The sequence below is a fragment of the Sparus aurata genome, chromosome 1 (genome assembly GCF_900880675.1).
Source record: "Sparus aurata chromosome 1, fSpaAur1.1, whole genome shotgun sequence".
NCBI lineage: Eukaryota > Metazoa > Chordata > Actinopteri > Spariformes > Sparidae > Sparus > Sparus aurata.
In genome coordinates this window covers 36,172,102-36,198,778 of record NC_044187.1, presented here as the reverse complement: position 1 = coordinate 36,198,778, position 26,677 = coordinate 36,172,102, and the positions used below count along the sequence as shown (strand labels likewise).

The 26,677-nt window shown below is 42.8% G+C and overlaps 1 protein-coding gene across 2 annotated transcripts in view; it reads right to left on the bottom strand.

Moving 5' to 3' along the window:
- Positions 1-26,677, bottom strand: part of neurl1aa (neuralized E3 ubiquitin protein ligase 1Aa) — an 82,356-nt gene that overhangs the window by 9,069 nt on the left and 46,610 nt on the right. For both annotated transcript variants that reach the window (XM_030429670.1, XM_030429671.1), the window contains exon 4: positions 14,236-14,964. In XM_030429670.1, coding sequence (XP_030285530.1) covers positions 14,236-14,964 — 729 coding nt within the window. The remainder of the gene's footprint in view (positions 1-14,235; positions 14,965-26,677) is intronic.

Genomic DNA, 26,677 nt, shown 5'->3' with positions numbered 1-26,677 from the left:
TTACCCTGCTGCAAAAAATGGCAGTAATCTTTTTTGTCTGGTGGAGATATTATCTGGAGAGACAAAAGAGCTGCTCTGCAGGGAGGACACATCACATCACACATCTGAGCTGCTCAACCCTTAATCAGGTCGTGTACGTGCTGCCATACATACGTATAAAGTTACAGCTGCACCGTGTGAGATTTTTTCGCAGTATCTCAGAAAATGTTCATATGGTATCATGATTATATTATTATGATGATGATGATGATTATTATAAGTAACAATGACCCTTAAAGGAATGAAACCAGAGGGTTTCTCTGATTGAACAAGCATTTTTATATTATAACACTAATGTGGTAGAATTCAATACCACAGCTAAGCAAATGTACATCAATACAAATGTCAATTTTTACACAACCGTATACCTTGAAATAGGATTAGGATTTACTTATTCTCCATTCTGAATTTATCATTTGCTTTAAGCAACGCAAAATGCCAAGCCCTCACAAACCACTGGGCCAACAAATAATAAAGCAATATCGATTCAAAAATTCAACAACTGAGGTGTGAAAGATGTGCGGTCTCTTCTATAAGGCGTGCTGCCATTTTCCAGCAGTGCAAAATGAACGAGATCTTAGCACAAACTCACGGATTGATTCAATATTCAACAAAATAATCAGAGCTCATCGTTCAATCATTACAGCTCACAGGGGAACGAAGGCATATGAAAATTAATTTCTTATCCGGGTACGAGGACAGGGCATAATTTCCATTGGGGATTGGCCCCCTAAATGATATTGTATCATTTGATAAAGCCACTTAAAAGACTCTCCACACAGAATCTTCACTCAGCCCGGCTGCAGAAATCCAGTGCAGAGAAAACAGGACCAGAAAATGTGGATATATTTCACTGCACATCTTCCGAGGATTACAATGCGTTCAGTTATTATGCTTTACTCAGAACAGTGAGGGATGTGCTCACTGCTGCTCCGCCCCTCTCATTGGCATACTGTACTTGCCAACACTCCTGATTTCCTGAGAGGACACCAGGTTTTTATTGCTTCCTTTTGTTCTAACAACTCTCCTTCATTTCTCCCGATTTTCACGCACTTTCCCCTTTTGGTTATCACAGCCTGTTCCTGCCACGGTGCAGCGTGCATTCACTGTTCTGTTCTGTTCTGTTCTGTTCTGCCTCGCTCTTCTCAGTGAGCGAGTGACGGACCGAGAAATGGAGAAGAGAAATAAATACTCATATTTCCAGTGTCCTGGACACGATTTCTATTTCTTACAGAAAGACTGAAAGGAAAACAGGAAATGAATTTTGAGAAGCCTGATGATGTTGCTTTTGATCACAGAGGCTGCACTGACTTCAATCATAACCCGTACAGACTTTTGAGAGGGCAGGGAATCCTCCCTTATTTTTTAGGTCTCAACGTTGGCAAGTATGTTTATTGTTGGAAGTTGTTACTGCAGCCTGAGAGAAAGACCTGGAGACATTATGTAGGGCTGTTAAAGTAAAGTACAATACAATCCACTGAAGATTTTTTCTGGCAAAAATGTAAATGTCAGTTAGTATATAATGTCTGTCTCTTTTTTTCAGATACGCTTGATGAGGTAGCAGACACAAATGTTCCTCTTGCAATACCATGTAAGTGTTATGAGTGCATGGTTTGGGTATGGACACTAGGGACATGTCGTGTAATATGCTGGCTCATGAATGTGGGCTGGCTGTAGTAGCTAGCTACATCTTGGTTGAATTTATTTGCGCCAAAGCTGTTCGGTGCACCGGCGGATGAATCATATCAGAGGAAGGTCTCATATTGATTCAGTCACAGGAGCCTACAATTGTGACTTGTCGACCAAAATCAGTTAGATGTCGCAACGACACATTTGTAGATAAACGTGGATGCATGTCAATGTCTTGAATTTGAGGTTTGCTTTGATTTTCTCGGCTTACAGAATATCAAACTCTTATAACCAGATTCAGGCGATAACTACATTTCTGAAGCTGGTGAAGGCGTGATGACAAAAGCTAGCAGGGAACAATTATCAACTGCACTCTGGTCCTACTCCCTCCCTCCCTCCCTAGCCCTCTGTCTCTCTGAGATTATGAATGGAAGGCTTAGTGTAATACACTGCCTGGCAAAAAAAACAAAACCAAAAACAAAGTCACCACCTGGATTTGACAAAGCAAATAGGTAAGAGCCTTCCATTGGATAATTACTGCAGTGATTAAAATGTTTCCACTGGCAACCAATCATTTAACCCTAACTGAAGCAGTGAGTAGCTTCTCATCTCTTGAAAAACCATGTCAGAAGACATATCCTGTGGTCGTGGAGAAGAAAACTCTGTTTGAGAAGGGTCAAATTATTGACCTGCATCAAGCAAAGAAAACAACTAAGGAGATCACAGAACCTACTAAAACTGGGTTAAGAACTGGTCGATGCATTATTCAAACCTGGAAGGAAGGCGGTGAACCATCATCTTCCAGAAAGAAACGTGGTCGGAAAAAAATCTTACATGATTAATTAATTTATAGTAATAATTAACAGTAGAACTCACGGCTATGTTTAATAGTGAAAGTAAGAGCATTTCTGCACACAGTCTGAAGAAACGTGAGGGATTAGGACTAAAAAAGCCGTGTAGTCTCGAAAAAACCACTGATGACTGAGGCTAATTGCAAGAAAAGGCTTCAACTTGCTAAGGAGCATACATACTGGTCTCTGGATCAATGGAAAAGGGTCATGTGGTCTGATGGCTCCAGATTTCCCCTGTTCCACAGTGATGGTAAGAAGAGAGGTGGATGGAAATAAATGTTGTGACATTGCATGAGATCATCAGAATGATGCCTTGGATCAGGTAGTGTATTTACAATGCTGGGTTGGTTTTTTTTTTTATATCTTAATTCAAATAAGCAAAGTCTTGGTTTTCAAAATATTTAGATCTCGTCGCTCAGATGACAAAATAAAAGGTTGAAGCTCGATGACAGCGGAGAACGGAGCAACTTAACAACCGCAGCGCTGGGCTGTTTCTCCGCCCCTCGCTGTTACTGCAGGTGTCCCTGGTTCACCACAGATGAATGACACCATTGTAACACAGCAGGTAATCTACCTTGTGTAACTGCTCTCCTCTCTCTCTTTTTGCCCTTCTGGTGGCAGCAGACACCTAGAAACCTCCCGGCAGGGCACGCTCTGCATGTCAGTATCTGTGATGTCCTCTGCCCTCACCAATACCAAAACCAAACCCATGTCCTTGTGTGAGTGCATAGTTAGACTGTAATTTACATGCATTTTATTGTTATCTCATGCATTGTTATATTTACTCCATTTCTTTTTTTTTGAAGAGGAAGAAGAACCTCTGACTTTTGAAACCACAGCAACACTCTCGTCCGGTGCGAAGTGTTCACGGACCGCCTCAGAGAAATCCAGAAGACGCCGGCGAAAATGACAGAAGTTTCGAAGAGGAGTAGAGAGGAGCGCGGCAGCTGCAGTGTGTGAGGACGTGGGTGGTGAGACATTTCACTTGAGCATGAGTGCGCTGACATTTTAATGGAATCTATAATACATGCGAAGTGGGTCACTGGATGGGTGTCCTATTTCCACACCACAAGGCACAAGGTCCGCTCGCTGTCTCTCCCCCCGTCAGCTGCTCTGCTTTCAACTTGTTTTTGTGGATAATTGCACTAATAAGAGATACGTGGACAACGGAGAAAAATAACCCAGTCATCAAAATAGAATGTTGGTGTTTGAAGCGTCTGCAAACAACAGGTGCGTTCTCATTTTTGCGTACCATATGTATCATACAACATGGTGGCAGAACAGCAGAGTGAGACTGTTGACAGGTCAGAGACCACTATTTGCGGCAACCTTTCACCATGTGTGAGTGCGAAACCACTGGATAGTTTTAACGAGACGTTCAGATATTTCGTTTGCGGCAATAAAACCAAGATTTTCAAGCTTACGTCAAGACATCCTTGTTAAAATTGTTTCCCCATCCAGATAATCAGAATGAGTTCATGTTCCGGCAAAAACTTCTAAACTAGATTCCAGTACATTTAGTATCAATCATTCACACACCAAAACATGTGAATATGGAACCCAGGTTTAAAAAAAAATACAAGAATTCCCCTTTAATCTTTGACCTCTGTCCGTGCTATGGACCAGTGTTTCATGTGAACACACATGCACACACACTCTATCCTGCTGGTCGACAGTAATATGCACAAAGACGTTTCAATTTCAAATGATGAAATAAGCATGACTTTCATGGCCATCACGACTGATAGAACTAATGCAGTATCGATTGCGACCACCATCATTCCCCTGTCTGAGCACTCCTGGTGGACCCGAGCTGCCCTGATGTATCTGTTTGAGTATGCCTGTTCCTGTTAGAATGGTCCACTACTTCATGCTTTGTTTAAAGTGAGAGGCCTCTGTGATGACTGCTTTATCTCTCCATCCCGAGGAGCAGGGGTCCACTGGGACTGCCGGGCTTTCAAGTTTAACATCCCTCACTCCGAGTGGAAGACATGGCTCGGGTTCAGCCTGACTGAAAGCTTAATTGCTCTCCAGTCAACACAAAGCAATAGATCAAGAGTTGCAGGAGAGAGATAAGAGATGCTTCCTAATTCGAAGCAGCTGGAATGTAAAGATGATTAACACCTCGGTGGGAATTCCAAAATCTGCTCTGATGAGGAGATATGCCTCGGACCACTCCCATTGTTCTGTTGTTCCTGCTTTGTTCTGCTTCCAACACACTGTGGATCCACTAAATGATTGCTGGAGCTGCACATAGGAAAACCTGGAGGTCTGTTCTGCACGCTTGCCGAGCCAAAAGGTAATTTAACAGTAGAGCCGGTGATCGCTCTGTGTGATAACACAGGAAACATAGAAAACTTGCTATAGCGTCAGGACATTTTCCTTTACACTGTTTGTTTTGTTGAAGTTGAAGGGGACACTGAAACACAGGAAGTCAATGAACACTGACTTCCTGTTATTTGGCGCTTTCTGAATTGATCACTGATAGATCTTCTGATGGTGCCGTGCTAGTGGCGGCCTGTCATGCAGCTCCCAGTGCTTTGTAGTGTGTTTTTCTTGTGTGACTGTACACTGCGCTGTGGATTTATACGTTATCCACACATCAAGATCCTTTTTCAGCGGTTGGGATATCTCATTCTAACTTTTTTCATACTTGGGTCTCTCCTGGTGACTGGAAGCCATGCCTGCAATACAGCCAGCATTGTTCACAGGGAGGAGGCGGTGAGGCTGCAGAGTGGGTGTTGAACCGAGAAGGGAGAATAGGAAGTGTAAACCCTGCATCCCTGCTGTGGTTACTGGAAACGTAAGGTCCCTGGCAAATAAGATGGGCAAACTGGAAGCGCTCGCCAAGACGCAAGACTTCACCATCATCACAGGTGACTTCAACCACATCTCTCTCTCATCATTACTCCCCCCGTTTCACTTTTTTGTTAAATGCACTACACGTAATAATGAAACAATAGATCTGCCGTATGCAAATGTTAAAGATGCATACAGCAGGGAGAGTAAGGACAACTACAGGAGAAAACTGGAATACAAACTGGAGAACAACAACACCAGGGACGTATGGATAGGGATGAGAGAGATAACCGTCTTCCAGAGGAACGCTGGAGGAGCAGCTGAGGGAAATGAACAGCGAGCATATGAGTTCAACCTGTTTTCCACAGATATGACTCCAGCTCCATGTTCTTCGACGTCTCCAGCACCTTTAACACCATTCAGCCCAGGCTGCTAAAGGCCAAACTGGAGAACATGCAGGTGGCTTCCCCTCTTGTCACATGGTTCGATGACTATCTGACGGACAGACTGCAACATTGGCGCCCCCCCAGGGAACTGTGCTGTCTCCCTTCCTCTTCACCACCTACACTGCAGCCTTTAAGTACCTAATCTGCAGACATTCTCTGATGACACGGACAGTGTGGGGCGTGTAGAGGGTGGGAGGCCAACAGACTGAACAAACTCATCAAGAAGGCAGGGTCTGTTGTTGGCTCTGATCTTGTCACCCTGGAGGAGCTGGTGGAGGACAGGATGCTGGTGATCATCCTCAACCTCTCCACAAAACTCTGGACAAGCTGAAGAGCAGCTTCAGCAAAAGACTAATTCAACTAATTCAACTCCGCTGCCTAACGGCACAGGAAATCATTCCTACCTGATGCCATCAGACTTTACAACTCCAAAACACACAAATGAATAAAATAAAATGAACATCCTCCCTACTGTCAACTACATCTTGAGAATGCTACCCACTATCATACAAAAAGCCTGGTTTGATGACTTACATAAAGCAATCTCAGCATTTATTTGGCATGGTAAAAAGGCGCGATGCTCATACTTGAGGATGTCTAATCCATACAGAAAAGGTGGTTTGCAGCTCCCTAACTTTTTTTATTACTATTTATCATTTGGTTGTCAGCAAGTAAATGTGTTTTTGGATCCTGGTGTGATTAAAGACTGGAAAACCATTGAGGAGCATATGTTACAAAGCTTGAATATTGACTCAGGATGTCTTTATTATATGAAAACACTTCCTAAGGTACTGATAGGAACTCCCATTGAAGTGTCATTCAACATTTTAAAGTCATGTGCAAAGGTCTTAAGAATTGACACAGATACAGTTTTTGTCCTCTCAACATTTCTTTTGAATTTGCTTATGAAGTTTGTAGTTATAGTGCCTGAGACCATTTAAGGGGTGGAGGGGCGGGGTTTTTTGGAAGGGACTAGAAGCGTGCTATTTGTTTGTCTGCTTGTGTTTTGCTTTCTTTTCTTTTTCTTTTTCTTTCTTTATAGTATTATTATTAGTTGGAATATGTTTGTAAACAAAATAAACTAATAAATTAAAAAAGAAAAAAAAAACAAACACAAAAAAAAACAACTCCAAAACACACACACATCATTTTGTCACACTTTAAATAAGTATTAATGTAAATAAAACTGCACCTTATCCTCTTGCACCTTAATTTCCACCTGTACTCCACAATACCTCCACATTTTTTTTGTTTATGTCAGTATTTTACTTTACTACTTAAACATTTAACTGTATATATCATACAGTACTTTATTGTTTCTTTTGTATTTTATTGTATTTGTACTTGAATGTACCTATCTTCAACTGTGAAGGAGAGGAACAGCTTAAACACCATTGTTAAAGTATGTTCCAATATTACTGGCATTCAGCAGAGGAATTTGGGCACTATGTGGGAAAAACAAGCAGCTGAGAAAGCAAAAATAATTATAATCAGCCAACCAGACCACATTATGTCCACCGAGTTTTTATTGTTGCCCTCTGGTCGACGCTATAATGTGCCCAAGAGCAAATCAAATCGATACGCAAAGTCTTTTATTCCATCTGCCATTAAACTCCTACACACAGACCCCACTATCTATCTATCTATCTATCTATCTATCTATCTATCTATCTATCTATCTATCTATCTATCCATCTATCTATCCATCCATCCATCCATCCATCCATCCATGCTCCTGTATTCTGAAGCTCACTGTGATTTGTATTGACGTGGCTGTCATGGTTACTTTCCTTTCAATTGATGTTAAGTGGGTCAAACTAACAGGACAACAGAAGTGCAGAGATACCATAGTGATTCCCCATATGAGGTGTCCAATCCTTTATATTTTATGATCAGGGTTGGCTCAAATTACACTCAAATCAGTTACTCAATGCAAATTACATGGTCGTTCTTTGTAATAAGTAACATAATCCATTGGATTACAAAACGATATCTCATCTGAATACTTATAGATTACTTAAAAATCAAGCACTGAAAATATCACACATTATATTAAAAATGGACACAGCCTTTAATATTTGAGCGTCTTTAAACATCTCAAAACATGTTTAATGCAAAAAAGTATTATATATTCAGCACAGTCAAATTAAATTACCTTTACAAAAACATTACTGGCACAAACTGAAGTGTGTAGCTTCTTTTGTTTCTGTTCCTGCTGTCTTTCTGTGTTTCTTTCTGCTTTTAATCACATAGAGGCCACATGGAAGAAAGAAACATCTTTCCTTTATTCATGTTCATTGGTAATAGAAAGGTATTCCTGTCAATTAAATCTTTGTACTGTCTGCTGCGTTCTGTACGCAGGACATCTACTGCATTGTCTGGTTCATCCTCAGAGAGAGGTCCGTCCTCTGTGGCTCTTCCTGATGTTTCATCCATTTTTTTCTCCCTTCCTGTCAGAAGAGTTTTTTTAATACTGGAAACTTTCCCTTACTTGAATCAAGGGTCAAAGGACAGACGATCTCATTCACTGTGTGGATTGTCAAGTCCATGACAACACATCCTTAAAGACGTCCTGGCGGCCCGTTTACAGGCACAGCTTCTAAATTCAGAAATTGTGCATTCGAGTGTTTTCATAGTGTTGTCGTAGTTTTTATACAGGTCTGAAGTCTAACTTTCCATGTCATGGGACGTCTGACGGGTCACTCACTATCACGAAAAAAAGAACAACGTTTTAAAGATTTTAAAGACATAATCAGAAATAAATTACTGGATCCTTGACAATGTAAGTATAATCCAAACACATATTTTACTAATTGAATCTGAAGTCAAATGTAATCTATACTTACTTTTTTGTAATCAGATTACATCATGCTTTTTACATGTAATCAGTTAGCACCCAACCCTGTTTATTATTTTGAAAGTGTTTTGACAAGAGAAAGGTTTAAGCCTGATCTTCAGCCGCTCTCTCTCTGTCATGTCTAGTTAAAGTCAATGTCCTTTGTTTCCCTCTAACATCTTTCAACCTCCTGCTTCCTTTTCCGCTCCCATCACTGAAGAAAAGCAGGATGTATTTATAGATGCTTTTTCCTCCACAGACAAACACTTAGGACACTTTTAAAAAGGCCGCGGCTGTTATGCGTCTTAAGAGCGACTTTAATAGGAGACAGCGTCAACTGCTGCGTGTGCTGCAAAGATGCTGCCTTGTTACGGTCGACCCTCCGCTGTCTCTGAGTGGAATATATGCAATAATAACATGTTGTTAAATATTATGATTTCAATTACGTGTACATTTGTGTGATGCTGTTGTTATAATGGGGTTTCACTGAATTTCTCTAGCAGATGTGGGAACAAATGGCATTAAGAGTGGCATTCATGAATTAATGAATTCACAAATAAATGCCACTCCCTCCCACACACACACACACCTTCTGCGCTCCCCTGTCATTATCAGCATTTAGAAAGGTAAACAAGCCTCAGGTGTCCCGGTACACCGCTGGCAGGCAAAGTGTCCGCCCTGCAGAGACGTCTTGTTGTCCCTGCTGTGTGCAGGTCGCAGCCCTCCCTCCCGCAGCTCCTCTCCACCTCTGTTCACTCGCTTCCTGTTTTTCATTTTGCCGGGTCGTGACAAGAGCATCTACTTTTCTTGCTTATCCTATGAGTGTGTACAGATGTTTCCTGTCTCAAGACATCTGCTGATGTGGTTTACCTCCATTGGCATACTGTCAGAGAAATCAACGCTTTGCACGCATAGATTTCAGCCCCAGGGAGTAAATAAATGAGGCAAGGATCCCAGAAGTGTCAGCAGTGGTGTGCCCAGCCAAATGAAGATCAATATGATGATCTGTAAGTTCTTGACCCGAGACTTGTCACTGGACTTAAAAAGATGGTTATTTCCACCATAAATTACTCTTTCAAGTGGGATTTTTTTTTTTTTACAAAGATAAGGGATGCTGTGTGAGAACAAAGGGTGCACATTAGCTAAAACGTGAAGTCAATGTTAGTGAACTGTACCACAATTTCAAAATAAGATCTAGATTGTTGTCTTTAATAGCCTAGTAGATTACTTTCAAACACCCTATTTTCCAGTGTGCTTTATCTGTGTCAGACATTTGCCATCATGATTTAAAAAAATTAGCACATAATAAAAATAATAAATAAATCTTGATAGGGATCCCTTAGATTTGTTTTATTTATTGGGATAATATCCATACTGAATGGAATAGTTTACAATGTAAAAATAAACTTAGTGTTGTTTGATGGGCAAACTATGTAATGGTGACAGTGTTTCTGAGTCCCAAAACCCACTAGGCATGTTTTCTTAAAAACAATGACCAACATTACTAATTATTTTTTTTTATAGGCAGAAACTGTGAAAACAGAAATCATCGTTTAGTTTTCACAGTTCCAGCAGAACAAATCATGTGTGAGAAATGCTCCGGCAGGAAAAACTACTAAATCTAAGCTTAAAATTGTGATATTTGCACCAACCAGATACTGTAAAAGAAAACACAAAACACGTCAAATTCGGCACTCCTTTACTCTAAAAAACGATAACATTTGGTCCTAGTCTGAATAGAGTAAAATGTACTCTTACTGCAGAGTTACTTTTACTCTTTTCAGTATATTTTACCCCACATGATGATAATTTATTCTATCTAGGAAAAATTAAAACAGCTTTACTTCCATTTCACTCAACATAGAATTGATTTATGATCTATGAAGAGTGGCATTTATACAGTACAAAGTTATCGACAATAAATCAGAAATTAGCATTTAACACAACACGCTTCATTCTTAAAATACTTTCAAAAAGTGCAAAACATCAACATACTGATTTTCAACTGAATCGATCACAAATATAAAATTCACACAGAAAATACATGGATGTGATTGTCATTCCATTTACTTTCAAAAACACATTTCCTTTCCACGCAGCATTTTGAACAGGTCTTGAAGCTTGCTGGTCTGTGTAAGTCCACTGCTTTGTTGAAGGACTTTTTGCTTGTGGGCATTAGGTGACCTCTCCAGGAACATTCTGCATCACCAACATCAGGCTGAGACTCTACAGACAATAAGTCAGTGCAGAACAGTAAACCTCAAGGTGTGGCACAACACTCGTGAAAAATATAAAAAGCAGATGTGCAAAGCATAAACAACATTAACAGTACAACATTAACAGTGTGTGAAAGTAGTAACACTTTTCACTCATCAAAGTCCAAAAAGGATCTGAAGGTCAGTGGCCCCTCATAAGAAATGACTTCTGATGATCTCAGTACTTCACTCGCACAGTCTCCATCCTTGATGACAATAAAAAAGTTCATCTCAATGTAACAGCCAACATTAATGATAACATAGTATGACAACAAACAGGTATGGTTTGTTTCCGCGGTAAATGGTGGAGCGGGCTGACACACCACCGCCATCTTAAAAAGGTGTCCCAATTTCTTTCTCTCTCTCTACCGTTTCATTTGAACTTGCCACAGTGGGACTGATAGTGTGGCTGGAATTCTACATGGTGCTAATTTTGTGCTCTGGCACCTACAAGAACTGTTCGCCTACAGAGCTCCGTTCAGAGTAAAACACGCGTTCACCGACCAAACTACAGGTAAACCCCCCCATACACACACACACACACACACACACACACTTACACGTGCTGCACCTGCTGTCAGTCTAAAGATAAAAGTAAATACTTCTCTGTTGAGAATTTAATACAGATGCTGCACCAATCCACTTGGAGTTGATATTGTCCATAAACTACAAATAAAGTGGTGTTGCAATGTTAATTAGCTTGAAGCTAAAGTTAGTGAACTGTGAAGGTTAGCTAGCTGAAATGCTAGCTAATAGCTCCACAATTTTACCTTACACACATTAAGCAAACCAGTAACAATAAACTTACCTGGCATTTTATCCAAAATGAAGATGAGAAAAAGTCTTCTCAGAATCACTCCTGTCATTCCTCTCTGACCAGTCTTCACTAAACGAGACTGGTAACGGTGGCAGGACTTAAATATCTCAGTGAAAAGAGCCTGAATGCATGGTGTTCAGAGGGTTAAGTGTCATGATTGGACTTTGCGCTGGCTTGTTTTCATGGTTTTGTTTTTGACCGTGTTTTTCAGAGGTCAGGGTTCTCCCCAGACGGTGGAACAGCGGCGCTGCGCCGCTATACCGCTAGGTCAGCGCCGCTATACTCCGCGCGTGACAGTGACGAGCGTCCATCCGTCCGTCCCCCGGTTGACGGTGATGAGCATCCGTCCGTCCCCCGGCTTACGGAGTTGATGACCGTCTGTCTGTCCGTCCGTGTCCCCCCCCCCCCCCGGACAGACGGTAAAAATTTCTGGGGAGAACCCTGGAGGTGCTACACGTGTTTTTTTTTTTTTTAAGGCAGGAGCGGTTGCTGATCCACACACCTGCAGCGTATTGGATTAATCAGCACCTGCTCTTCCACCCCGGTCTTCCCTTATTGTCGCCAGCTCCAGTGGCACTTGGTTTCTCTCAGGGACTCTTGAGTTTGTATGCTTGAAGTTTTCTTAGTTACACTTGCCAGCGATCGAATCCAGCAAGCTCTCCCATTCCAGTGTGATCGCACCATTTCTGTGGACCAGCTCCTCGACCACTTGCCACCCAGCCCCTGCAGCTGTGCCGCCCTGCTCAACCATGACTGCCTGAGCTGGCTACCTGCGTAACCGCGAGTCTCCCCATGAAGCACCTGCGGAGCCACCTGCCTGCGCCTGAGCTCACCACCTCTACCTTCCTGCTATTTCACCATGTTCACAAATCCAACTTTGAACTGTTTTGGAGTCAACTTTTGAGTCCACCTTTACCTTTACTATGAACTGTTATAGTAAAGCCTAGTTTGGCCTTTCTGTACCGTAATTTCTTGATATCAGCTGACATATATGTATATACTGATATATCTGCAATAATATTGACCAATAAATCAGCCTGGTTGATGTATCTGTCTATCTCTGACAGAACGCCTGACAAACTGCTTGCATGGAGTCTCAAAGATGCCTGCGTTTAGAGGGTATCTCAAACAGAAGCTATTGGTTGCATTATGGGAATTGTCAGGTCCTGTGTTTTTGGATGTACAGTATATAAGAGACTAAAAGTCAGTGTACTGTATCTCGGCCTGTATTGATTTTGACCATTGCTTTTCCTCTCACAAGTCCCCAGCTGTGTGATAGTACGAGGGGTAAGCATTAGGTGGTACAAATGGTACCAAAATCCTTTTAAGGCTCCAGAGGAAGCTGCATGTAATATGATAAATTGCCTCTTGTGATGTCTCTCACTGGCTTAGTTGAATTGTGGGTCATGGGGATGCCACTTTTTGAAAAGGAAGAACAATGTGTGGAATAAAAAAAGTGTGATCTGTGGTTGTGCTGTATCGATTTTGATAAACTGTCATAATGAATCATAAATAAGGAGTACGAGGCTAGACCAATGGATTGCTTTTCAAAACCTGAAAAAAACAAAAACAAACAAAGACTTACAACTCCACTTGGTCACAGAGGCTACGTTCACACTGCAGTCACAAGTGACCGGAATCCGATTTTTTCGCTCATGTGTGACCCATATCGGATTTGCTTTTGACAGTGTGAACAGCACAAGTCGCACTGAATCTGACATTTTCTCATCAGATTCAGGCCACATTCAAATGTGGTACTGAATCGGATACGTATCGGATTTTTTTGAATGCGACCGCAATCTGAACAGCCAGGTCGCATTTAATGCGACTTTGACGTCATTCTGACCCGCGCTGCACTGTTTTGTAAATGAATGACAAATAAAGTTGATTGAAAAAAAAGTGTGCCACAGGCGGGAGCGAGCGGGAGCCACGAACATAATCAAAACAAACATGGAGGACAGCAGTGACCCTGCTCGTTGTAACCAGCCACATCCTGATCCCACCACTCCTGGCTCCGACGCCGCATCCAAATACTCCTCTGTACGGATGTTGCCGCTATTGCTCCGCATAGAGCCATAATTAAAATATGAATTTTCTTTCTCCTCTTCCTCCTTCGTGATATCACCCGCTCACAAATTTGCCGGCTGCCGCCACACACTGTTTTTAGCATTAAGCCATACGGTCCCACGTTACCGGTTGCCGTTGCCATGTTCGCTTCCGTAAACACCGCTGAGGCGTGATGTCATCAATGATTAACTGCGCATGCAGGGCACTTCAGGAGCGTGAGCTGTTCACACAGCAATCCGTAGACAGGCCGCATTTAAAGAGGTAATGTGGACAGCTAAACAAAAAATCGGATTTGAACAATACATTGGAATTGTGCATTAAGACCTGCGGTGTGAACGTAGCCAGAGTGACATCACTGGAGACTATTTGATCAGATTACATGCAGCACAGGTACACAAGTCTTGGAGTTTAACCTTTAAGGCTTCTTTGAAATCAGTTTCATTTTATTTTGTCTAACTCTGAGTATCTTATGTGACTTCATGCAGTGCTTACTTACCCAGAATCCTCAGCTGGGTCACAGCCCCATGCAAGCCAAAGAACATCCAGAGTGGTCGGGAGTTGTCCACACACACCTGCATGCCAACATTGGTGCCGTTGTGGCTGAGGATGACCTCCCCTTCCTGGTTGACTAAGAAGCCCAGGATGTCGCTGCTCTGGAGAGGCGTCGGCACTCGACACACCGCCCAGAACTCTTTCCTGTCAACCAGAGCCTCTGGATTGTAGGGCAAGTCACTGGGGCGCAGCACCGCGGGGTCACAGGACGTCACCCCGTAGGACAAGGAGCCCGAGCGCGCTGGGCTAGACTTGGTCACTTTGATGAAGACGGTCTCTCCGGTGCGCAGGGGCCGGTTAGTGAACACTAGAGTGCGTTCCTCTCGCGCGTGTTCAGATCGAGCCACCGTCTGCTCGTCCAGCGTCTTGATGTGGGCGCCCCGCAGCTGGTGGAAGTGGAGGTCGCTCTCCAGGGCGGATGGCAGCAGAGAGGACTGCTGGGAGTTGAGGGAGTTCTGTGGTATAGGGCAGGTGGAGGAGGAGGAGGCAGAAGCCAGGTGGAGCGTGTGGCGATGGGACTGAGCGTGGGCGGAGCGTCCGTCCTCCTGCTGCAGGTTGAGGTCACACAGGCTGACAGACAGGCGGGAGTCATCAGCCTCCCGTCGCAGAGAGGAGGAGCGCACTGTGGTGAAGGAGCGTGGGCGCAGGCAGTCGGGAGGAACAATCTCACTGTCTGGAGGGGGAGTAGAGAGAAGAGGGAGTGGGATGGAGAGGGAGAAAGAAAGAACAGCAGTTAATAGTGGTCTTACTGTGTTTTGCTCTGATTAGCAATCTGCTCGAGGCCTCTGGCGATGAAGTTTTTAGTCAGCGGAATCCCAATTGTTAGGAATACAGTTCTGAGAAGGGCTGAATGTGCAGCTACTCTGACAACAAGACGATGATTAAAAAAAAAAAGAGGAAGCTATTTAACCTGAGTTGCGCAAGTTGAATGCAACACAGGACTGTTCTAATTATTCAACGCTGCGCCGAAGGGGAGTGTCAGGAAGTGCGTTTAAAGATAAAGAAATGAAAGAAGCTAGTCGGTTGCTCCAATGTCTGCGCGGAGCTGATTCATCAAGTTTCACACAAGAAAACGCCGTATAGTGTCATTTAGCAAAGAGCAAAATACTTCTCTGAAACGAAACTGAATACTTGAGCGGACGTGAGTGTGTGTTTGTGCGAGTGTACGGGTGTGTACTGGTTGCATTCCTCGCAATCCATAGTACAGTGTCGCTCCACAGAGAGCCATGGATATACAGAGTCCCTTTTAGCAGGCACGGTGGTCACATGCACACAAATACACCGGCAAATGACTCCACCTCTGATAAGCTGCCCTCAGGTTGCTCATCCCATGCCGGCTCAAAATAACACCTCTAAATGTTCCCACGTCTCTCTCCCACCTACCCCCTCCGTGCCTGGTGGTGGGGCTTAAATTAGCCTGGCGTCCTGAGAGAGACCCCTGTTACTCTGAGTGGGCTGACGGGACAGGCTGTCAGGGTTCCTGTGTGATGTATGCACATGTACATTTGACAGACAGAGGACACAAGACACACAGAAGAAGGAGAAAATAACCTCTTCTCTCCCACGAGAAGGCCATGAAGATACTGAGTGACCCTTCTCAGGTCGAAGTAAGAGGTGGAGGAGAGCGACTGAGAGCAAAGGAGAGCTGGGGGGAGGATGGAGGATGAAAGACAGCGAGCTGCCACTGACTGTCTCTGGAGAGTCTCTCCAGTTCTGGTCAGCTCTGGGCCCCTCTCTCTGACCAGGACCTGAGAGCCTGACTCCAGATAAACCTCTTAGCCTCAATTAGTAGGACTGCGGGACAGGCTGCCCACAGCTAACTGTAAACCATAGCAGTGAAAACACAAGAGCCAAGCCTCTTATGATGCCCTCCCACAGCTGAAAGGGACACAAGCCAAAGGAAGATAGATTCATGACAAGTCTAAAGAGAGCAGTTACACTGGCTGGGACAGATAAAGCTTGACATTTGTAGTTTGTACCTCCATACAGCTTCAGCTCCATTTTGTTTAAAAACAATTACTTAAAGTGGTAAATTAAAAATACAATTGCAGTATTCTACAATAAGATCATCAAGGAAATGATTGATTTCATGTATGCATGAGAATGTTATCAGCAAACATGAATATATGGTCTACCGAAGTACGAAACTGTGCACTACTGACTTACACTGGCAAAGGCGGTGAGTAGATGGACTGAGGTTTCATTTTGGTGTGAAGGGTTCCTCAATTAAACAGGCCAAAGTTTAAAACGTTAAATTGTGTCAGCTTTACAAGAACTTCTAAAACTTGCATTTAAAATTTCTCCAACTATCTTTAAGAAAAAAAGTAAACAAGCAATGTTGCTAATGTGACCCAAAAGGCCTATTAATATGCTGCATTGTAAATTATAGGTAACTGGCAGTAATGGCTCTTCTTGGATGGACATGCAATGACATCAAAATATGTCGAACTCGCTCAAATCCTTACACTCGCCCATTCTTCCTGCTTCTAACACATCAACTTTGAGGACAACGTGTTCACTTGCTGCCTAATATATCAAACCCACTAACAGGTGCCATGATGAAGAGATAATCAGTGTTATTCACTTCACCTGTCAGTGGGCATAATGTTATGCCTGATTGGTGTAAATTAATGTGCCAAAAGGTACAATCTTGTAGAGATGTAAAGAGAGAAATCGACTTCTATGGTGCCTTTTATCCAATCAATGAGCTTAATTCTTACGTCTTACTTTAATTCTGCTACATGCACTGCTAATGACACACATAATCTAAAGTTGATACTTTGTAGAAACCTGATCTGCAGCCTAAATCAGATCACATTTGAATTCTTGCTAAATTTGGAAGTATTCAGCAACGTTGGCGAGCAAGTGTTTTGTTACCGGAGGCAACAACAACCGAGCATTTTGAATTTGCTCCAGCTCTGATTGCCGCCTTCTTCATAGCAACAGCGACCGAGTCTCATGGGTATCGTATCAGTTAGAGCCACACTGGTAGTCATAACATAATGTTGGAGAGTCCTGTGTTTCTATGTGAAGTGTGTTGATACTCCTCAAACTTCAATTTGACAGTTTTCAATACTTGTTCTACAGACACATATCGATCAGTACCAGAAAACTAACAGGAGCCTTAAAAACAGTCATTCCAGGATCCAAGATCCAACTCCACATCTTCACTAACACCACATCTCTGTGGGCTCTACCATCATCTACAAAGTCTGTGGCTGACATCACGTACCACGCTGCCAATGTTCAACGGAACTGAAGATGTCAGCAATCTCCTCAGTGTTTGATCACCTTCCAGGGACATCAAAATATGTCGAACTCGCTCAAATCCTTACACTCGCCCATTCTTCCTGCTTCTAACACATCAACTTTGAGGACAACGTGTTCACTTGCTGCCTAATATATCAAACCCACTAACAGGCGCCATGATGAAGAGATAATCAGTGTTATTCACTTCACCTGTCAGTGGTCATAATGTTATGCCTGATTGGTGTAAATTAATGTGCCAAAAGGTACAATCTTGTAGAGATGTAAAGAGAGAAATCGACTTCTATGGTGCCTTTTATCCAATCAATGAGCTTAATTCTTACGTCTTACTTTAATTCTACTACATGCACTGCTAATGACACACATAATCTAAAGATGACACTTTGTAGAAACCTGATCTGCAGCCTAAATCAGATCACATTTGAATTCTTGCTAAATTTGGAAGTATTCAGCAACTGTGGCGAGCAAGTGTTTTGTTACCGGAGGCAACAACAACAGAGCATTTTGAATTTGCTCCAGCTCTGATTGCCGCCTTCTTCATAGCAACAGCGACCGAGTCTCATGGGTATCGTATCAGTTAGAGCCACACTGGTAGTCATAACATAATGTTGGAGAGTCCTGTGTTTCTATGTGAAGTGTGTTGATACTCCTCAAACTTCAATTTGACAGTTTTCAATACTTGTTCTACAGACACATATCGATCAGTACCAGAAAACTAACAGGAGCCTTAAAAACAGTCATTCCAGGATCCAAGATCCGACTCCACATCTTCACTAACACCACATCTCTGTGGGCTCTACCATCATCTACAAAGTCTGTGGCTGACATCACGTACCGCGCTGCCAATGTTTAACGGAACTGAAGATGACAGCAATCTCCTCGGTGTTTGATCACCTTCCAGGGACGAGTTCTGACTTTCTGCATCATCGCTGAAATGCTGTCTGACGAGCTCTTGTACACTGTAAAGCTGAGACGCCGTTGCCGCTCCCTCAAAGTCATGTCAGCCTACAATTAATGTTAGCTGCTCACCCTAGGCACGGCGCTCTGTGATTAATGTTTAATGGAACTAAGGCCCTGTAATAGCGCTAATTGATTTTTCAGAGAGGCATAAAATGGAGAGGACAGTGCCTTGGGTGCACAGGGCAGCTCACAGGGACTGCTAATCAACCGTTAAACACCTCTCCGCTCAGAAGTGTGCAGCAGTTAACTGTGAGTCCCCTAGGGTAGCTGAAGATGACTAGCATGCCAGCTCTGATTTCATCGGCTATTTCCTCTGCGATCAATTCCCCCCTGATGGACTCTCAGCCTCCGTGAAAACCCTCTCCAGGACTTAGAGGAAAGGCTGTGGAAATTACCAGAGCCTGTCAACGTATAGCCGTTAAGTTGTAACTGAACAGCTCAATCTGCCATGTAACCCGTTTCTTGATTCGGTGCCATTTTCTCAGACAGAGAGTCGTTTGCTGAAGGGAGGCCTTTAATGAAGTAGAGAAACCTTGATGTGGCTCGAGACTCAAATCATGCTCTAATGATTAGGAGAGGCCGCTTCTTTAGCCACAGAGAGAGGAGCAGGCATGCTAACTGCTCAACCACAAACCAACTGTGTGGCCCGGTCCATTTTGAATGACATCAACAAAATTGTGTATGTGTTTCTTCCAGAGCTGGCCATTCCTCTTCCGCCCATCACTCCATGCTAAACTGGATTACGATGGGGTAGACTGTTGCAGGACCTCCGGGACATACAGGAGGACTGGAGCTGCAGAGGGGATGATGACATGTCTCGGGGGATACAGCGGATGGCAGCGAGAACCGAGAGGAGAGGCAAATCCAGGAAGGCAGGGGTGGCTGCCTGTGACAATGCTGGATTTATGTTGAAATGAGTCTGTGCAGGCCTCCAAAGAGCCACAAATCATCTCCCTCTCTCTCTCTCTCTCTCTGTCACTCTGACTCTTAACTCAAACGCACAATGTGTGAACACAAACTCTCACACGAGGTAAATTGATTCCTCTAAAAAAATATGGGCTAGTCTTTTATCAGCCATTTTCAAAAAGCTTCTCTGAGAGGTTTATGTTCCTTTTTATATTGTCTTCCTTTTTTCCTTTCGTCTCTCACTATTCAAAGAGGAGTCATTTAAAACCCATACTGGCTCGTGTGCCATGTATTCTCCTTTTCTGCTTCTTTATTCATGAAAGGCTGGTGAGACGTGCTCCTGAAGTTTGTTGTTAGATTGGAGGAGAGAAAGAGAAATGAGAGGACTGCAGAACATTTACCGTGCATTCGAGAAAAAAAAAAAAAACGTGTGTTTCTGTGCACTCAACATGCGTCCGTTTGTGACCTCACCAGCTGCTGCCCGCTAAACACGGTGCACCTGCGTTTAACTGATACAATCTCTTTGTCCTATTGGTCCCTTTCATATCCAAAACACAGATGCTCCCTCTCATTGGCCAAGGCCAGAATTCTGCTCTTTGAAAGCAGAATCAAAGTGTGTTCCCGAATGTGTGTGTGTTTGTGTGTGTGCGCGCGCGCGTGTGTGTGTGTGTGTTTACTTCTCTCTCATGTAGGAAGACATTGTAATAGGGCCATGGAAGATGCAGCTGCTGACACTGTGAGCCTGGAGGGGTTGGGGGTTGGGGTGGGGGGGGGGGGGGGGGGGGGGAGTTTGGAGCTGAACCTGATTCTTCACTTTTGATTGAATTTCAAACCAAACGTAACACCTGTTGGGTTAAGCCAATGCTTCAACCATTTGGCTCGGCCTTTTTTCCCATCCTTGGAGCATTTTTTGATCAAAATGATCAAGCACCTGTTGGGCTAATCCATTGCAAATACATGGACAAGGGTGGGGGCTTATGGGAGGGAGAATGGCAGCGTGTCTATTTTGGCCCGCGCAGGCATTGTCTCAGGCTGGAAATGTTTTTGATTAGGGAATAGCTGCAAAGCAGGTTAGCTAATGTTGTGCATGGGGAGGTGGACAGAGGCAGAGGCTGGCTTAGTGGCTTTGCTAGCCTGAACAGACGGAACGTGCCAGGGGTTTGAGCCAGTGTTGGAGCAGGGTGGTGGAAGGGAGGGGGTGGGCTGGTGGATTTACTCTGTCTCACGCACACAATCTATCTCACAGGGCTTATCTTTATCCACAGTCTCTGGAGGGGGTTTCATCTGATGTAGGCAAAGGTAACGAGAGAGCTGGAACTAGGAAGAAAAAATGAAAAGAGAGATCCTAGAGTGATAATAATGCGAGGTGAGAGATATGAGAGGAGAGAAGAGGAGAGGAAAGGAAAGGAAAGGAAAGGAAAGGAAAGGAAAGGAAAGGAAAGTGGGGATCAACTACGATGGCAGAGGGTAGAGATGGATATCCAGGGAGATTTCTCTAGGAACAGATAAAGCTGGGAGACAACATGGGTGAGGCGAGTGAGTGACAGAGATATAAAGCAGCTATGAGGAAGAGAGAGGGCGAGAGAGGGGGATCGTAGAAGAGAGAGATGGAGTCAGAGGGGTCTTTGTGCTAGATGTTTGGGATGTTCTTTATTCCCTGGCATGGGCCCAATCCCCGCTCCCTGATCGGGCTGGGCAGCTTTGAACCCGGGGCTTTTGGAAAGAGCAGCAGGCTCCCAGGGCGACACATGGCCATAACAAAGAGCCAGGCAAAATGCCCGCTAAGTCACAAAAGCCCTATCCCTTAGGTCATCAGCAGAATGCAGCATGTGCCGCCCCTTCTCTGCCAATCAGCATGCTAGGACCTCAGTGTTAATAACCTCCATCATAAGGTTCTTATATTAAAGCCCCCCTGCTTTATTCCTTTGCTCAAGCACGGAGGAAGGCTGATATTAGGCAAATTCTTTATGACTCGGTGAAGAGTGACACGCTCAACACATGCAGGTCCGCCCTTTGCTCATTTATAAAACTGGCTCAACACTGAAAGCTGCACTAATTCAGTTTGATATCAACAATGGATTGAGTGAAATGTGTGATGTGAAAGCTGTTGTTTACAGTGTTGAAAACACTCAGGATCGAAAACTAAAAATCTTAACTCACAGAGAACGATTAAAGACAACGATAATTATAAAATAGTTTTTTGCCGTCTTCATAAGATTATCATATGTCAATGATGTGTTTACAGCTTGATGTGCTGCACCCAAAAGACCCCCGATTGAGAATACTGTAAAATATTATTTTATTTATTTTATGCCAATTTACATTTGAATATCTTCAGTTGGGATCGACCTGTTATGATTAATCAACTTAGTAATCAAGTATGCTGGACCTCATAGAAGCACTGAGATTTTAAACAGAAACTCCACAGGTTGGGTTGAAAACATGGCATATGCAATGACTCAAAGGTCACAGCATTTTCTTGAATTTGACATAGAAGAAGCTAGAATCAGCCAAATGGTCACCGATTAATTATTTGTTGATTGACTAATCAATTAATCAACCAATCATTGCAGTTCTATTCTAAATATCTTAATTTGGGTTTTCAAAAGTAAGTGTGACAGAAATGTTTTAACCATCAAGTCAAAGTTCAAACAGGAACATTGAGATCATCTGCCTGCTTATTTTTTTAAGGTTCAACCCCGATTTGCAGAACTCCACTGAAATTGTGCCGGTTCATTATTATTATTATTACTATTATCAAAATTATTATCATTTGCCTTATGACCCGCCTCAAATTGCGATGAGCTGGAATGAGCTAGAAACACGAAACTTGGCACAGTAATTGGAAATGATGTGTAGTGCTTCTCAGCATATAGGGAGCAAAATCTGGCATAACGTGGCACTATAATTAACAAAACAAAATTTGATTAATTAAACATTTGCTAAAGAAACATATTAAGTCCAAGGGACAAGAAATTTGATACACAAGTCCAGGTGAAGGTGCTCTACAAAAAAATCCCATTGTAGCATATAGGTCCGCCTATGTCCATTGCATTTGTGCTAGTTAGCTAGTTATAATAGAATTGTGTATCCGAGAAAGACAGGTGAAAAAACATGGCCGCTATCAATCGAAGTATCCTTCTAAAAAGTGTGGCTTAAAATAAATTGGCCATAATCATGACCTGTCAGTCCAATCATCATGAAGCTTGGTAGATATCTTCAAGCCAAGGCTGGGAATAGGTCTACAAAAACCAGTCAAACACAACACATAGGGGGTGCCAAAAATACCAAGATCATGCATATTCAAATCTGCTTGACATAATTTCACCATCTTTGGTTAATACTCATACTCCCAGAGTATGTATGCCTAAAAGTCTAAATGCACTTAATCAACACAAATCTTCTTCTGGCTAAGGCTGGCACTAGGTCTACCAAAGCCCCACAAATCCCACATTTTATCCACCTCAGAACCTGGTGGACAGATTTTCACAAATTTTGCTAAATCTTGCTAACTGCTGCTTGAATTTCAGCTGATTGAGCTTCTAGAACGGGGAAAGCTTGAACTCGGCAAATAACCACTATACTTGTTTTTTATTGATCAAGTGACTCAAATTGGAATCAACTGGAATGATCATTTTAATGGGATCACAATGACAGCACATGGCTGACACAGCTGTCTTATTTTGCTATCTTATTTCTGATAAGTCACCCTGACGGTCATTCACTTGCTTGAACTGTGTCATAAAGGAACATTCATAAACCTCATGACTCCTGTTGTCATTCTGTCTCAGTCTGAATGTGTATAAGCAGGGAGCAGTTACTGTGCTGTTGACTCCCCTGGCGGTGCTTGAGACAGCGAGCTGTATTCCAGATCTAATGATCTTCACTAAAAATCATGCTTTGAACGCTGGGTAAATTAACTCCTTTTGAATGAGGCACAAAGAATTGAGGAAACAAAGGGAACCCCACATACATCTTGATGAGTTATCTCTAGTTTACCCCTATTAAAAGTTATCTGGTGAATTTCTAATGACTGATAAGAGTTCAAATTGAATTATTTTCTTTGTCTATGAAAATTAATATAGTGTGTTGGATTGTCCAGCCAAGATACAGTAACTTAAAACTGATACTGAATGCCAAGTTACACAAATCCAGTTCATTCTTCTTGGCCTTTTGAACTATTTGACCAACAACCATCATAAATTCTTTGCAGCACACTGAAGCCAAGAAACACAACATTCCTAAATTAAAACTAAATAGATCTCTAGACATCCTCACAAATATAAATCACCACATTTGCTAATTAAGTAAGAAAAAGTCAGATTTACAGCAGCTTTTCTGCTTGCTGTGTTTTTGCTGGAGAGCGTGTGTGAAGCATCAGGATTTGTAAGGGCTGCCATTAGCTGGGTGGGGGAAATCCTGCCAAGTCAAACAACAGTGCCAGTCAAGTGAGCACAATAATCAAACCATCATTTCACTGAAAGCAATCAGTTTCTCCCAGAAGTATGGGAACCCTGGTCCTTCTCTCCCTTGGAGCTGGACAACACAACAAACGGTCCTAATAGACCTCTTTCATTACAGATGACTTCATATTAGGAGATCCAGAAGTGGAGCCAGAGTATAGTACAAAGACAGCCACAGTCAGTGACCACAAGTGCAAAAATCTGAAGTTCTGACTTATTTAATGTTTAAAAACTTGCTGTATTTCATTAATTATACAAGTGCTGCATCATAGGCAACTGGACTTGTTTCATTTTCTTGAAGACGTTTCACCTCTCATCCAAGAGGCTTCTTCAGTTCTTACTAACTGGAGGGGAGTTGCAGGCTTAGAAACTCCATGTGGGAGTGTCCTTACAGAGTCATCAAAGCCAGATGTGAGCTCTGAGTTTCAGAATCATTAGAGCCAATTGTGGGTCATGTGGGGTGTTAGGGCTAGGTGGGCCCAGGTGTGAACGGTTGTTAAGCTGTCTGGGGAGGGAAGTACTGCACTGAAGGTTGGTGATAAGTAATGTCTTAGGCCACCTCCTTTGTTTGAAGACGGTCTTTCCAGTGTGACATAGATGGATTCTTTGATTCCTCTTCAAACCATCTGTCTTCTCTGGCCAAGAATGAGTACAACACAGGAGGGTTAACTCCTCAGATCAATAAATCTGCTGTCCATTTACATCTGAAGGAGAAAAATAATTCCTTTGAGGACAACAATGTAAACATCAAGGCCAGAGAAGACAGACGACAGCTGCTCTTTGCTGGCTATGCATGGCTGTAGCTCGCTACCTACCTGATTCTGTGAGCTAATGATTTATTTCCAAAACACCAGAGGTGATTGTGCAGAGACAAAATAACCAACATTTGTGAGGTTATTTTCCTCATTCATTACACTAAAAGCTAAGAGAAAACATTTAGGCAGCTGGTATATGTCCCTAAAACTCACCTCTTGTTGTACAAAGTGGTATTATGAGACACGATGAGCTCCGGCAAACATTCTAACTTAAGTAGAAATCTCTACAACAAAGTACATAGATGTCTTTGACACAACACTGTTGTTTCTTCACATTCTGTTGATAATGGTCATTTATTAAATGTTTTCAACTAAAATTCAGGCAATATCGTCCATACTTTATTTGGACTTTATTTCACTTGAGAGACATTTGTTGGCATCAGAATTCAACGCATGCAACACAGACAAGGCCTGAATCGTACTTAATCATAATGTCCCATACCTGTAAAATCAGTGAAGAGAAACCTCTACACACATGTAGGTGTAGAAGCCACTCCCACCAATCCAGCTCAAAAGCTTCATGACAACACATGAGGGATGCCGTTTCTGTCAGAGATGCAATCCTTCACTTTAGACATACCGACACTGACATGTTTTGAAAGGTTCAAACAGTTTGAGCCCGGCTCACTACGCGCTGTCAGAAAAAAGCTAGCTCCTCTGACACGTTTTGTAAAAGATGTAAACAAAGAATCAGTCTGGCCGCGCCTTCATCCATCAAACCTTCACACATTGTTTTACTCTCACTGAAGAGTTTCCAGGATTAGTTTTCCTTTCACCTAGCCCACATCTGTCATCTTTACATAAAAGCACATTGCTACAATCAATGGTGTTTCGTCCTGCAAAAAAGGGGGTTACATAAAACAGAGAAGAAGATTGTGGTTTCATATACACAGAACACAGCACAGCACACAAACACGACATTTTGAGTGTTTGATTATGCTGCATCATATTTTTGATGGAAAAGACAGAAATGGCCATTTCAAGTCTTCCTCTCATTACTACTGCTGCTCTGCCATTCATCTTGAGTGACAGAAAATGTTCCTTCCTGATGTTGTAATGGGAACGCATTCTCAAAAGCTACCATGTAATTCAATCCATCCACTGAGGACAGTCTCTCAAAACACAGCGGAAGTCAGAACCTCTTTAGTGTTTCCACCAATGACTATAAATGTAGTTTATCCGGTGAAATACTGAGACAGCCTTTCTTCCAGGACACTGTGTTTTGTATGAACTAAATTAACTGCTGTGCTTCTTTGTGGTGACAGCTAGATTGGCCAACTCCTACTCTGAGTCAGCCTGGTTGAGAGGTGTTAGCTGCCTCAAGGCTTTGCAATCAGACTTTATTCTCTTGTCCTTCAGGGAAGTCCCACAGAGGGCCCCTCTTGATTAAAGCTCCACAGTGACTGACTCATACAATCTGAGTCCTGCTGGCTTCACAACAGCTGGAATTGCTCAGTTACTCAGCCTCCTTTCCGATGTCGAGTAAAGTTCTGCTGTGTGTGTGTGACTGTGTGTGTGTGTGTGTGTGTACATATGAGAGTGACAGCTAACCTTAGGAACCAGGACATGGGTATATATTAAACAACCTTTTTGGGCCTGTTGGATTTCAAGCCTATGGGGACAGCTTCAGCCTGCCCCAACAATTATCCTGCCAAGCCTCTGCAATATTGTATTTGCCCAGGTTAAGGCCAGATGCAGTCAATCACCTGCTACCTCAGGCGCCAAGCAGCATGTGACAATTTTTTCTGTAGAAGCAGAGGCATGAAAATATAATATTATGGATGAGTTGAAAAAGACTTGATGCATCTTTTAATGGAGTCACTGTAAGTGTTGATTCATTTTTCTGCCTCTGCTTCATTAGCATGTTAGAAGGTGGGATGGGACAAGTCTTAAATTGCTGTCATCATGTTCATGGAGGTGTGAAACCACTAAATCGGCCCTGCCCCCATTGTTTTTGTCAAGTATGATGTATACC